The sequence below is a fragment of the Idiotropiscis lumnitzeri genome, chromosome 4, assembly GCF_059441095.1.
Source record: "Idiotropiscis lumnitzeri isolate Australia: NSW breed Sydney's pygmy pipehorse chromosome 4, RoL_Ilum_1.0, whole genome shotgun sequence".
In the NCBI taxonomy this organism is placed as follows: Eukaryota; Metazoa; Chordata; class Actinopteri; order Syngnathiformes; family Syngnathidae; genus Idiotropiscis; species Idiotropiscis lumnitzeri.
The window spans coordinates 7,882,325-7,894,804 of NC_142394.1; the positions used below are offsets into that span (position 1 = coordinate 7,882,325).

The 12,480-nt window shown below is 42.9% G+C and overlaps 1 protein-coding gene across 2 annotated transcripts in view; it reads right to left on the reverse strand.

Moving 5' to 3' along the window:
* Positions 1-11,049, reverse strand: part of ppargc1b (peroxisome proliferator-activated receptor gamma, coactivator 1 beta) — a 70,182-nt gene extending 59,133 nt beyond the window's left edge. The window contains exon 1 of one of the 2 annotated variants that reach the window (XM_088293679.1): positions 10,910-11,049. In XM_088293679.1, coding sequence (XP_088149805.1) covers positions 10,910-10,990 — 81 coding nt within the window. In that variant the 5' untranslated portion in view covers positions 10,991-11,049. Of the gene's footprint in view, positions 1-4,286; positions 4,849-10,909 lie in introns of those variants that run through there. The other variant, XM_088293681.1, reaches the window with a different exon arrangement.
* Positions 11,050-12,480: the final 1,431 nt, after the last annotated feature.

Consider the following 12,480-nt stretch of genomic DNA (forward strand, 5'->3'; position numbering starts at 1 on the left):
ATCGTCAAGACGACAACGCGTGAGCGTGCTTGTGAGTGTGCAACACCCATCAATGCAACACACACACACAAGTTCACCTCATCACATCTGAGCCAATCAACTGCCACTGTCGGATATCAGCTTGGCGACGCTGTAGTGAGACTAATTAGGGTGTTGTGTCTTAAAAAACAATAGACAGTGAAGGTCTGCCTTTTTCTCATTGTGAGATGAAATTTGGTAGATGTGGATATCATGAGTAGACCCACAAAAAAGTCTCAAGGAGTAATGCTTGGAAAAAAAAAAAACACTAAATGTCGGCCATTTTGGTCAGAAGTGGCTATTTGGGCCATTTGGCAACCTGGAGGATTTTTTAAAAATGTTTTAATTCACTCAATAACATGAAAATTGGTCAGTGTGTTCGTCATGAGTAGACCCACAAAAGGGGCTCAAAAAGCCAGATGAAGAAAAGATGCCATTTTGTTTTGAAATTCAACATGTCAACATTTGACCCTTTGCCAGGCCGTGCATTTCACGTGTCGGCTTCAGTGAAGTCCTACTTAATCCGACTTGAATAAATACTGATCATAACGGCATCATTTATGACACCACGGCTGGAGACATAAGATACAGACATACGCTTACACAATTCTGAGTGTTGGACCAACTCGGCTCACGAGAGTTACTCTTGAAAGGTCCGTCTTGAAAATGGCCTCGCAAGTATATCTGCAATCAAATCCACACTTTTCCCTCTTTCGGTCATTGTGGGTTAAAAAAAGCAAGAATATATTTTAGATTCTCAAAACAATGACGCTGTCGTGCAAATTATATGTATTTTTTTTTTATTGGGGGGAGGAAAACTAAATGATTTTGAGACTTCTATCTTGCTATTAGATTTGTGATTGGATGATCATGGATGCAAAGGAACTTTCACCTACATACGTATGCAAGCGCTTTCTGCCTTAGACTCCACAGGGATAAAACTAGTTTTCAGTTTACAGCAATTTCAGACACGCTGCCAGTGATGGTTATGCAGCGCGACAAGAAAAACAATTTTGATTGTCCATGCTGAGACCGTTTATGTATTGAAAATAATTCGGAAATAGACTTTCAAAACCCACTGTATATTGCTTTTATCTTACTAATATCTCTCCTCTACAGGTGAGTTTGGTCTGCGTCATGTCCCACAGCGCTGCAGCCCAGTGACCTTTGGCCCGCTTTCCGAAAGCAGGCCGGCCGAGGCTTAGCCTGCGAACTGCTGCCATTTGTTAGCCATCGTGGCTAATTGTGACGCCGGCCGCACTGAACTGATATGTGTGAAGTAGTTCTGGGGTTATGTTCAACACTAATCTTGGCAGATCAGTGGAGGAGGGAGTCGGGATGTAGGCGGGTCAGAGTACACAGTGTCATAAACTGCACATGAAACAGGATGCAAATCTTTGAAGTGTTATTTAAGCTATCCAGTAGAGTGTCAGGCACACTTGAATACCATCCAAACGCGACTTTTTGTTCTTTCAGTTTTCTTTATTTGTTTTCTCTTTTTTTTTGATGAGTAATTTGGAAAAATATTTTTTTTCATTTTTCTTTTTAATGGCAATTAATATACCTGTTCATTTCATTTTTTGTTCATTTTTCTTCTATTTTAGTTATAAAAATGTTTTCATTTTATTATTTTATCCATCCATCCATTATCTGAACCACTTCTCCTCACTAGGGTCGTGGGCGTGTTAAAGCCTATCCCACCTTTCAATATATTTTGTTAAATTTATGTTCTAATTCGTTTAGGTTTTTTTTATCTTTAAAAGTTTTCTTTTTATATTTGTTTTCTTTTAAAAACAACATTTGTAATTAATTTGTATTCTTATGCATTTGTATTGTGGTTTTACATTTTTTGGTTTTTATTTATTGCATTTTATTTTATGTTTAACGTTAATTTATTTCCTTTTCCTTTTATTTATTTGTATTTTTAATTTCATATTTAGTTTTTTGATTATTTTTTCCAATTCTTATTTATTTAATTTTAATTGTATTTTGTTTCATTTCCTCGTGATTTTTACTGTTTTTTAAATAGTAAATTATTAATTACCCTTTAAATTTCTTATTGTTTAATTTGTAACTGTTTTATTTTTTATTTATTAATACCCATAGTCTATTTTTCTTTTCTGCATTTTTTATAACTAATTTATTCATTTCATTTTTAAAGAGTTTTTTGCTTCACTAAAAATTTATTTTCAGTATTTTTCATTTCATTTTTTCACAGTTTTTGAGTAGTCTAACCATTTTAAATTGGACTTCTTGTTTTATAACATTCATAGCGTTTCAGTATAAAAAGTAGATGTGCATAGCTCAGCTTTGATAACAAGCTAGGACATGTGGTGACGCTACCACTTGCTAGTCATTTCATTTCGCAACTTCATTTATGTGTGCATAGGTCTTTAAATCATCCCCAAAAAAGGGGGAAAAGCTAAGCATGCACAGTAAGTTCCTGCTCTAATCAAAGTGGACATCAGTGTCCTTTTCTCACCTTTTCCTGCCCTTTGTATTCATTACAGGCCCTCTTTGTCATATTGATAGTGTCGCACACATACATGTACACACAAGCACTCCCACAAGCACACACACGCATCAGGTGCATTAGTATCGCAGTCAGGAAGTTAAAGGTAAAGTGGATGTTAGCTGAGCGCGGTGAAAGGAAGCACCAGAGAGGCTTGCTGCGAGCCTCCGTGCTGGCTGTCCTATTTCTTTGAAAGCTGATTTATCACGGCAACCTCCATCAGGGAAATGTCTTTTTTTAAAACACAAAGGAGGCGAGAGGCTGATTGCACGAGTCCGACTGAGCCAGGGACATACTGGGACAAAAATTCGGCCAGAGAATATTCAACGACGGCGAGACAGAATGAAATGATGAACACGGAAAATGGCTTTTAGCACATTTCTGACACATCTCGCGAGAGCAACTCGTAATTAGGATGGCAGTCATCATCAATTCCGTTTCTATTAAGCTTATTTTTATTGCCGATGACGTTCCTCCTTGTCTTCTGTACTTAAAGTGTCCCTTATTGCTACTGCTGCTAATAATTGGATTCTCCCTGCAGCTGTATTACGGCTTAAAACCTCCCTGGTGTCTCCCACTTAAGGCAGACCACTCACTTCATTGCTGGGGTTCCTTTTCACTGCAATAACAATAAAAGAAGAGAAGAAAAAAAGAAGTGTGGCTGCCGCGGGCATAAACAGTGCTTCTCTCACTCCCTCTCTTGACAAGATGCCAGTGTTTTGACTGGAGCTCGCCCTGACGCGGCCAACAAGCAAAGCACGTCACGAGGGATGTCTGGACACACATCAACACACTCACAAATTTGTGAACGAAAAGCGGGTGCGCGTGTAGGAGGAGGTTCCGCCTCCGCATCCTCCATCATATAGCCTGATAATGATCCTGATCATGTTTGGGAGGAGGGGAAATATCTAAAACATGCAGGATAGTGGCCCTTGACACCTGTAATGTCAAACCAAATGCTATCGCACACGTACGCACACATAAACGAACACACACACAAAAAGATATATAAACACAAACAATGTAACACAAACACAAATGCTAAAATGAACTCTCATACATGCGAAAACAAAAACAGCAAGGCACGCTCAATAACGCACAAGCGCAAACAGGCATGGAAACATACACACGCAGACATACTGACATTCATACGCGCACAAACAAACAAATTCACGGTAACAGATGCTAAGGCACACTAACAGAAGCACACGCGTGCACAAATACACGCACATGCACAAGTTCAACATATATGCACCAGTTTGTTGTTTCCACCGGAGGTAATCCACAAGCAGGATTATTGTGTGTGATTAAGACTTTGGGATCTACGAGGTTAGGTGGATTAAAGGGGGCGTGGGTGGGTTATGTCACTCTGTCAAGTTAGCAACCTGCTGCCAAGGTGCATACAAGAAGCAAGGAGGACCGCTAAAGAGTCACTGAGCATTGAGAGCGGTACTGTCTGCCTTCATAGTAACGGCATAGACGGGGTCAGGTAACAGAACAAGCAACAAACAAGGCCAACAAGGAAGAAATTTGTCCTGCAAACCAAATGTCAATGTTATACTTGGCTCTATTTTCACATGAAAATGTTCGATTTTTTTTTAAGTGCTTAAAATTACCAGAACTGGGCACTTGTTGACCCTTTTTTGCCGGTCATTCCCCCGCCCTCCGGCCTTATTCATAAAAATTGTCGACCCCGCCCCACCACAATCCCTATAATGATCTACAGCTGTCTAATTTACTATTTAAATCCACTTACCTTATTATGGGTTTGTTATGGTCGTAAGTGTTTCGTCAAACCGAAGTAGGTTAACAGTTTGACATCCCCTCGGTTCTCTCTGGCTGCTAACAGGCTAACTGAATTCTAAACCAACAAACAACATTTTTGGCCAACTGACCTGGAAGTAACTCCAAATTCTAATATAGTTGTAGCAGCTAAAACTGTGAATGATGCCTAAAGCTTATCTGTTTGCACTCTATGCTAACAGCCAAAATGAGCATCGAGTTATCAGCGAACTGAATGCAAATGCAAAGAACGGAGCTGCTAACAAGCTAAGATAGCAATTTAAACTATGAACAAATGTATCAAACAATTGTAAACTATCAAATGCGTTAAGAGAACAGTTAATGCAATGAAGTCTGACAAATGCCACCGCAGGACGGGTCACATGCTAGCCAAGCTGCTCATGTTACTAACACTACTAAAAGTAACAACTGAGTTTTAGCCGCTCGTACATTCACTTCCTGTTTGGCTCAGCCACTTCCTGGTTGATGGATGATGTCACAACAGGCATCACTAAATAGCTTGTGGCAGGCTAGGTCAAGGCGGAGGTTTGCAGTCACAACACAATTGTGACGGTTTTTTTTATCTGTGTGTGGGGGTGTGCTTACACGTATGTGTGTGCGTGCGTGTGTGTGTGAGAGTGTGCGTGTGCATATAGGCTTTCAAGGGCACAGGTGTAAAATGGAGAAAAGGTGAAAGGAAATTTCCATTGCCCACTGGACACACACATACACACACACCCACACACACACACGCACACACAGGTGCCAGCATGCTTTGTCGCTGTGGTAACCAGGTGCCATGGGCAGGTACAGACTGGTGTGCGCAGTGTCAGCATGAACTTATTTATTATATACACTCACAACACACACACAGACACACACAGGCAGAGTCGTCTTGCATTACTCCACCTGACAAAGCATTTGTTATTTTTAGACATTTCCTCATCAAATGTAAACTTCACGAATATGTACTGTGTGCGTGTGCGTGTGTGTGTGGGGGTGTTTGTGCACGTGCGTGTGTGCATGTGCATTCACGCGTCTAGCAAATTTTACATTCACAAACACACCTGGAGACATTAAAAGACATGACTTCTGGATTTTTTTATGGATTTACCCATGACAGTCAAGCCGACCAAACTTCATATCACTAAATGAGACGGGCTTCGGGACTGAAATTTCCAAAGCCAAAGTTTTGCACCACGGATTAACATGTGTGTCCAGTCAAAAGAACATGACTTTATTAGCACGAAACAGAAGCTGAGTTAGCACCTTGATGAATTATTGAGTGCAAACACGATGCTCTCCTTTGGGGAGGGTGTGCATCCGAGCCGGATGCCGCTTCAACCTCCGAGGGATTTGGGAGGAAAGCAGCGGATTCCCAGCGCTCAGGCGCTCCCACGTCGAATGTTAGCGATCAGGAAGGGATTTGCAATCGCTTCATTCGCACAGCAATAAAACAAAATTGTTGGTTCAAAATGAATCCACCTTTGCCTTTCACGCAGAATGCAACCAAAGTCGGACATTGCTAAATCAAGCAGTGACAATTCCTTTCAAAGTATCTGGAAAGCAGACGAGTGTGTAATGTTAAATTTCACAGCCCTGTCACGGCTTCCCGCTATTTCCTTAAACACAGCTCGAAACTTAAATTCCTTACCCTAAAACACCTGCCCCCCAAGCCTAAACCCCCTAACCAACTAATTCTAATCCTCGAAGCCCTCCAACCCGTAGCCAAGACCCTAACCATAGACCCCAAACTGTTTAACGCTAATCCTAGCCAGCACGCTCTCTGGCTCCAACCCGAACCAACCAATCCATTCATACATTTTCAATAACGCATCTCCTCAAGGTTCGTTTGTCATCTGGGGCCGAGTACAGTATAGTGGCATCAGTATCAATGCCAATACTGTATATAAGCAGTAGGAATCGGAAAAAAGCTCCAATAAAGACGTCAACACGTCGTCCGGAAATAACATTATGTCGCAAAGTAAAAAATTACTTAATAATGCTGACACTGCACTTTATGACACCTGTTGCCAGCGTTTAGCGGTGGCACTAGCGCTAGTGGCTCGCAGCGCTCAAGTGCCCCATACAGGCTGGCGAGAGCCAGCGGTTTACTTTTCAAGGCAATGTAAATGACTCTGCACACGTTGATGCTGATAGCCTGACACAGTTGCCGTTCCGATTGAGCACTTCTTTTGAATTACTTGAACAGAATTACTCAAGTGTGTTGTTTTAGCTGGCAAAATTGCAACTGTGCTTCTAATGTCACTTTGTATCACAGACAAAAATCTATTGAACACACTATAAAATTTCTCGAGATTCATTGTCAGCTCGATTCCCGTCGAGCCAGTCACACTCCCATCACCAATGTGCTGCACCGTGACACGTCGTGGACACAAAATACAATACCATTTTATTTATATAGCGCATTTCACAACAGCTGGAGCTGCAAGAAGCAGTCTTGTATTTGCTTGTACTCACTTTAAAACATGCATTCTGTAATTAACGTCACTAATGACTAGTTGTTACGCTAAAAAGTATTATATTTGGGTGAAATTCATGCTACATTGAAGAAAATTAGTTTTCAAACAATATGTGGTTAAGATAACACACTTTGTCATATTGCCAGATGTTTGTATACAATTATTATATATTTATCACATATCCATATATGGTACGCCCTAACACCTTCCATCACCCCGAACCTATTCCTAATCCTCTAACGCTGACCACCAACCTTAACCACACCCCAACCGAGTGGTGTTTAAAAAAATGGTATGTGTACTTAAACTACATCCTCACAAAACAAATTGTACTGAACTGACCAAACTTTGCTGCCAGGAGGAAACAGAAAACCCTTCCAGTGCAATTTGCAATAATGTACTACAGAATGATTAGTATCATAGTTAACACTGTGACTTTAAAGATGCAGGAGCATTTTAACGGTGACTGGTTGCACCTGCAATATCAGGATATATGTGCTCAGTAAGGGTCTGACGTTTGAGATGGTCACATGATACACACACGTATTGCTGACTCACAGTGCGTGGGAGTGCTGGGGGCCTCCAGTATAATGACTTTAAGCTTTATTACCGTTTCCATTTGCAACTTGCGGTTTGAGAGTTGGCAAATGAAGGTTGCGCAGCGCTTGATTGGGCGTCTTAAAAAGTGCAAGTCGTTTGTCGCCATCGGCTAACCAGAGTTTTCCAATTATTCCAACCTCCCACTGTTTTTTTTTCCTTATTTCTAATCTATGGCTAGTCGTTTAATTTTCATTTGATGGTCGGAAGTTTGAATTACAAGTAACCTTAAAATGTCTTTGTGGACAGGAAGTAAGTGTGAGTGACTATTTCTACAGTGCAAGATGGTGGTTAGCATGAATAGCTGGTAAGAGGAGCCTTCGCATGAATTAAAGGACACAGATATGTCCATTATGACTGACCTTGTGGGGAATTTTTGATTCCTTGTATTATTTTCAGTCATTCTGTTTATTTCTATTGTGTGTGCTGGTGGTTAGCATGAATAACTGGCAATATATGAGGAGTGTGGTTCTTGATCTGCTAAATGTGTAAAGTGTCATTAGATGACTTGGGTTTGGAATTGACTTAACTCCTGTGATTTTTGTTCAAAATAAGAAAAAGAGGACTGTCACAATCCAATATTTTAAGAAAAAAATATTCTGTCAATTATTACATAGATTATTCAGATGAAATTTTATTCTGCATTCTGTAAGTGAATTAAAAAACATGTTTCATAATTTGATAACAAAAAAACCATCTGTGCTCAACTAATGCTACTTCAGAGTTAGGTAGAAATAATTTGCCACATTGAAATTTGGCATTGAGCCAGGAGGAAAGTACGTAAAGCACAGAGAGTGTCCAAAGTTTGGAGGTATTTCACACGAAAGGGTAACTAGCTTACACAACAGCACATCAACAATATAGCCTACCACCACATCTTAGATTGTATCGTATTTCTCCACAGGTGGTCATGAATATACACTGCCGCCGATGCACTTTCAATCACTTTATTGAACGAACGGCAACACCAAAAAAAAAAAACATATAACAAGTACATTCCTACACTAGCTGCACAGACACAACTGACACGTGAGGACTCGACGCGCAAACTGGGCTAATGGTTAGCCAGTTGACAGCAAGTCGCTAACCTGAGTTCACGACAGCCAGCTGTAAAATCACTCACTGACTCCCACATCACTCACCATCGCAGGCCCCGCATTTTACAAGCCACACACATTTGAAGTCACAAATACTACAGTGAAAATGTGAGTGAGGTGGACTAAAATAATACCTACGTGCATATTTTGTGTCGGTATTGTTGACTAATAATGCAAAATCAAAGTTTGCCAGATCACTATAATTTTTACTGGATATTTCAGAGGCTCCCTATCCAAAATGTTACTGGATGTTTAATTTCACACTTGGTAGGTGAGCAGTCACTCCAGACACAACTATCTATGGACAAAGATGAGTTCATTTTCCGTATTATACATCCTCTTTGAAAGCTCAATAGCGGCGGCGAACGCAGCAAAATGATGGCAAAAGAGTAGATGTCAAAAAAATAAAAAGAAAGCGTGTGAATGTGCAACAGGGGGAATGACAGCCAGCCAACCCAGAGAGAGAAGAGGAAGAGTCACATGCTGGAGGGAAAAAGAGGAGGACGAGGAGGAGGCGCGCCACCATCTACGTCACGTTAACGCCTCCCTTCCTGCCTCCCTCCTCCACTACGACTCACATGACTGCAGCAGCTCGGTTCTGTAACACATCACGAGGAGTAGTATTACAAGGGGGGCGAGCAACATAGGCACGAAAAGGCAGAGAGAGAGAGAGAGAGAGAGCACCGTTTAATAACCAAGAGTAAATATTAACGCAAAAGATAAGATTCAAAGCAGACACTTGTTATTCCTGTAATTCCGACATAGACATGCACAGAATTGTATTCATACTTGATAAAAATAATTTTTGAGGCCTGTTGCAACGTTACATGCACGTCGACCTCATTTGGAAGTTGACCCACGGACTGGTCACGCTTGCGTTTCCTCACGGGAGCGTAACAACGTGGTCACATGGCTTGTATATTAAGAGCAAGGTCACACTATATAAATCAAATATGTACGTGTGAGGGGGGATTAAATGATGAATGTAGCAATGTCACAATGAAGTGCAATTTAAAGGTTAATATGGTGTGTTATAAATAGACCACTGCATGTACACGCACACACAAACACACTTAACCTTCTTCAAGTGCCAATCTTCCTGAACACATGATGCAGTCACCAATGTCACACAGCAGCGATGCAGTGGTTATATCAGGGGAGGTGGGTGGGTGGCTTTGGGGTGCATCCTGGAAAGGGATGGGATGGAGATTGGGAGGAACTAGGGGTCTAAGTAAGCATGTTTGTGCGTGTTTGGGAAGCGGGGCATCCATCCAGGAGCAAGATGAGGGATTAGAGCCTTGATCCCTCGCCGCTCTGTCCTGTCCCAGGGCACCCGCTGCCGCAGCTTCGTCCGGAAATCACCGAATTTAAGATTTGCATCGCCTTTTCTTCTCCCCACTGCACGTTTCTGCGCAACGCGTGACATCCAAACCGCAGAGCATGGCCTCACTAACACATCGGCGCACAGTAACATCCCATAAGGGATTGGATTTGTGTGCCACGTCTCATCTTGGAAAAGTTGCGCTTAGTCGCAAGGTGCAAAAACGCACCTTAGCAATCCGCTTAAAAGGTGATTTTATTACGGCATTGAAACTGCAGACACATATAGCCAATGTATAGCATGGATCAAATTCAACACCAGTCACGCGTTTTGTAACATAACCTATTACGCAAAGTATTACGTGCCCTACTCTCCCTCCCAAAATAAAAACAGCGCCAGCTACCACTACGTCTTCAAAATAATGTTGTCTCGTCACAACCGCAAGGCTCCCGCAACCACGGAGCACCGTGAGAAATGACCCGACAAGGAGGAGCAGCGGGCGGTCTGCAGGGAAGCAGAGAACTCTCTCCTTGGACTGTCAACGCAGCAGCTTCTCACGTGTACGCGCCGTCAACAACAAACAGATGCAATCAAGTATACAAACTGCAATAGGTGTGTTTTTATGACTTAAAGTGACGCTAAAATGTATTTGCAGGGGGCTCAGCGAGCCCCCCGCTGGGGGTTCGGTGCACGCGTTGGCGGAACCACCACGTGTTCACGCCGGGTTACACTGACAGCTAACTTCCCCCGTGAAGAATGCGTCAAAAAGTTTCCAAAGTGCGGCTCCGCAGTCCCCCAGCTGCAGCGGCGGGGAGGGGGCTCGGCGTCCTCACGCACACCCCCCACCGTGTAAAAACACACGTTTATCCGCCACGAATCCTCCAAACCGAAAATGATGACATATCCTCCTCCACGTGAACGCCGCAATGCAAGACACCGTGGAGCACTGAGCCGGCGAGTTGCTGCTGACAAGCCGGCGAAGGGCTCCCTCGAGCCGGCCTCTTGCCGCTCCGAGCACCGGTGCTGGTGATGGTGCGTGGAGACGAGCCGAGGGAAGAGCCAAGCCAAGTCCGTCACACACACCACCCAGATGTCTTACCTGGCTGTCGGGGTTCTCTGTCAGGTAATTGAAGACGAAGGACGAGAGTTCCTCATCTAATAGTGGAGCGCAGTCCGCCATCTTCTAGTGAATGAGGCGCCGCGAAGCCAGGCGGCTGAGTAATAGAAGGAGACTTGCAATGATGCTTGAGGCCTGTGGGGGGCGCTTCTGTTTACACAGGGATCACGCTCACTGGCACACGCACACAAACACGCACACTTACATATAAACACACGTATATCTGTAACCGCGACTAGACTATCTCAAATGAAAACAAACATTTAAGACGCTAATTAGCGTGAGTGGAGTCGATCCCCGCCAAAGAGAAAGGCGATTGATACTATTTAATGTTCTGTCAACCTGATCAAACTGATGTATTTTAGGGGGCCAAACAGGACCCCCCAGGTCACCAAGTGGAACCCCAAAGGAGGTTTGGGGAAAATAAATAAATTAAATTAAATTTAAAAACCAAAAAAAAAAAACATCAGCCCCTGATACCAGTTTCACTGATAGACAGTTGGACACAAAAACAGGTGCAAATGTCCATCTAAAGGCCAAAAGTCTCAAGATTCAACAGGGAGTTGGTATTTTGGTTTTGAATAGGCCATTTTGAGTGAATTCCACCAATCTACACAAAACTGGGTGGCTATCTATGTCTGGCATGGCAAGACGCTTGAAGCTGTCTTCGGGCAGTAGTAGTAGTACACCCTGAACTGGTTGCCAGCCAATCGCAGAGCACACAAAGATGAACAACCATCCTCGCTCACAAACACACCTAGGGGCAATTTAGGGTTTCTAATCAACCTACCATGCATGTTTTTGGAATGTGAGGGAAAACCAGAGTACCTGGAGAAAACCCATGCAGGCACGGGGAGAACATGATAACTCCACACAGGAAGGCCGGAGCCAGAATCGAACCCTACACCTCTGTACTGTGAGGCCATTGTGCTAACCACTTGCCACCGAGGTCTTCACCAGTGAACATGAAATTATCTTTATATATCTGTCATGACAGGATTATCCATGCACAAAATTGCACAGGAAATGGAAATTTAAGGGAATTTCAGGACTTGAATTTTGAAAAGAATAATTACCCCTGTCACCATTTCATCAATCTACACAAAACTGGGTGGAGATCATAACAGGGCACACCAAATAGTCTCCTAGACCCATACTCGAAATTAAACAGATCATCAGTCATCTGGGTTTGAAGTGGCAACTTCCATCCATCCATCCATCCATTATCTGATCCGCTTCTCCTCATGAGGGTCGCAGACGTGCTGGAGGCTATCCCGGCTGCCTTCGGGCAGTCCGCCAGTAAACTGGTTGCCAGCCGGTCAAAGGGCACACAATGACAAACAACCACTCGAGCTCACAGTCTCACCTTGGGCCAATTTAGAGCATCCAGTCAACCTACTATGCATGTTTTTGGAATGTGGGAGGAAAGTGGAGTACCCGGAGAAAACACCCGCAGGCACGAGGAGAACGTGCAAACTCCACTCAGGAAGGGCAAGGCCGGAATTGAACCCTTCACCTCTGTACTGTAAAGCGGAAATCTACTGTGCCACAAA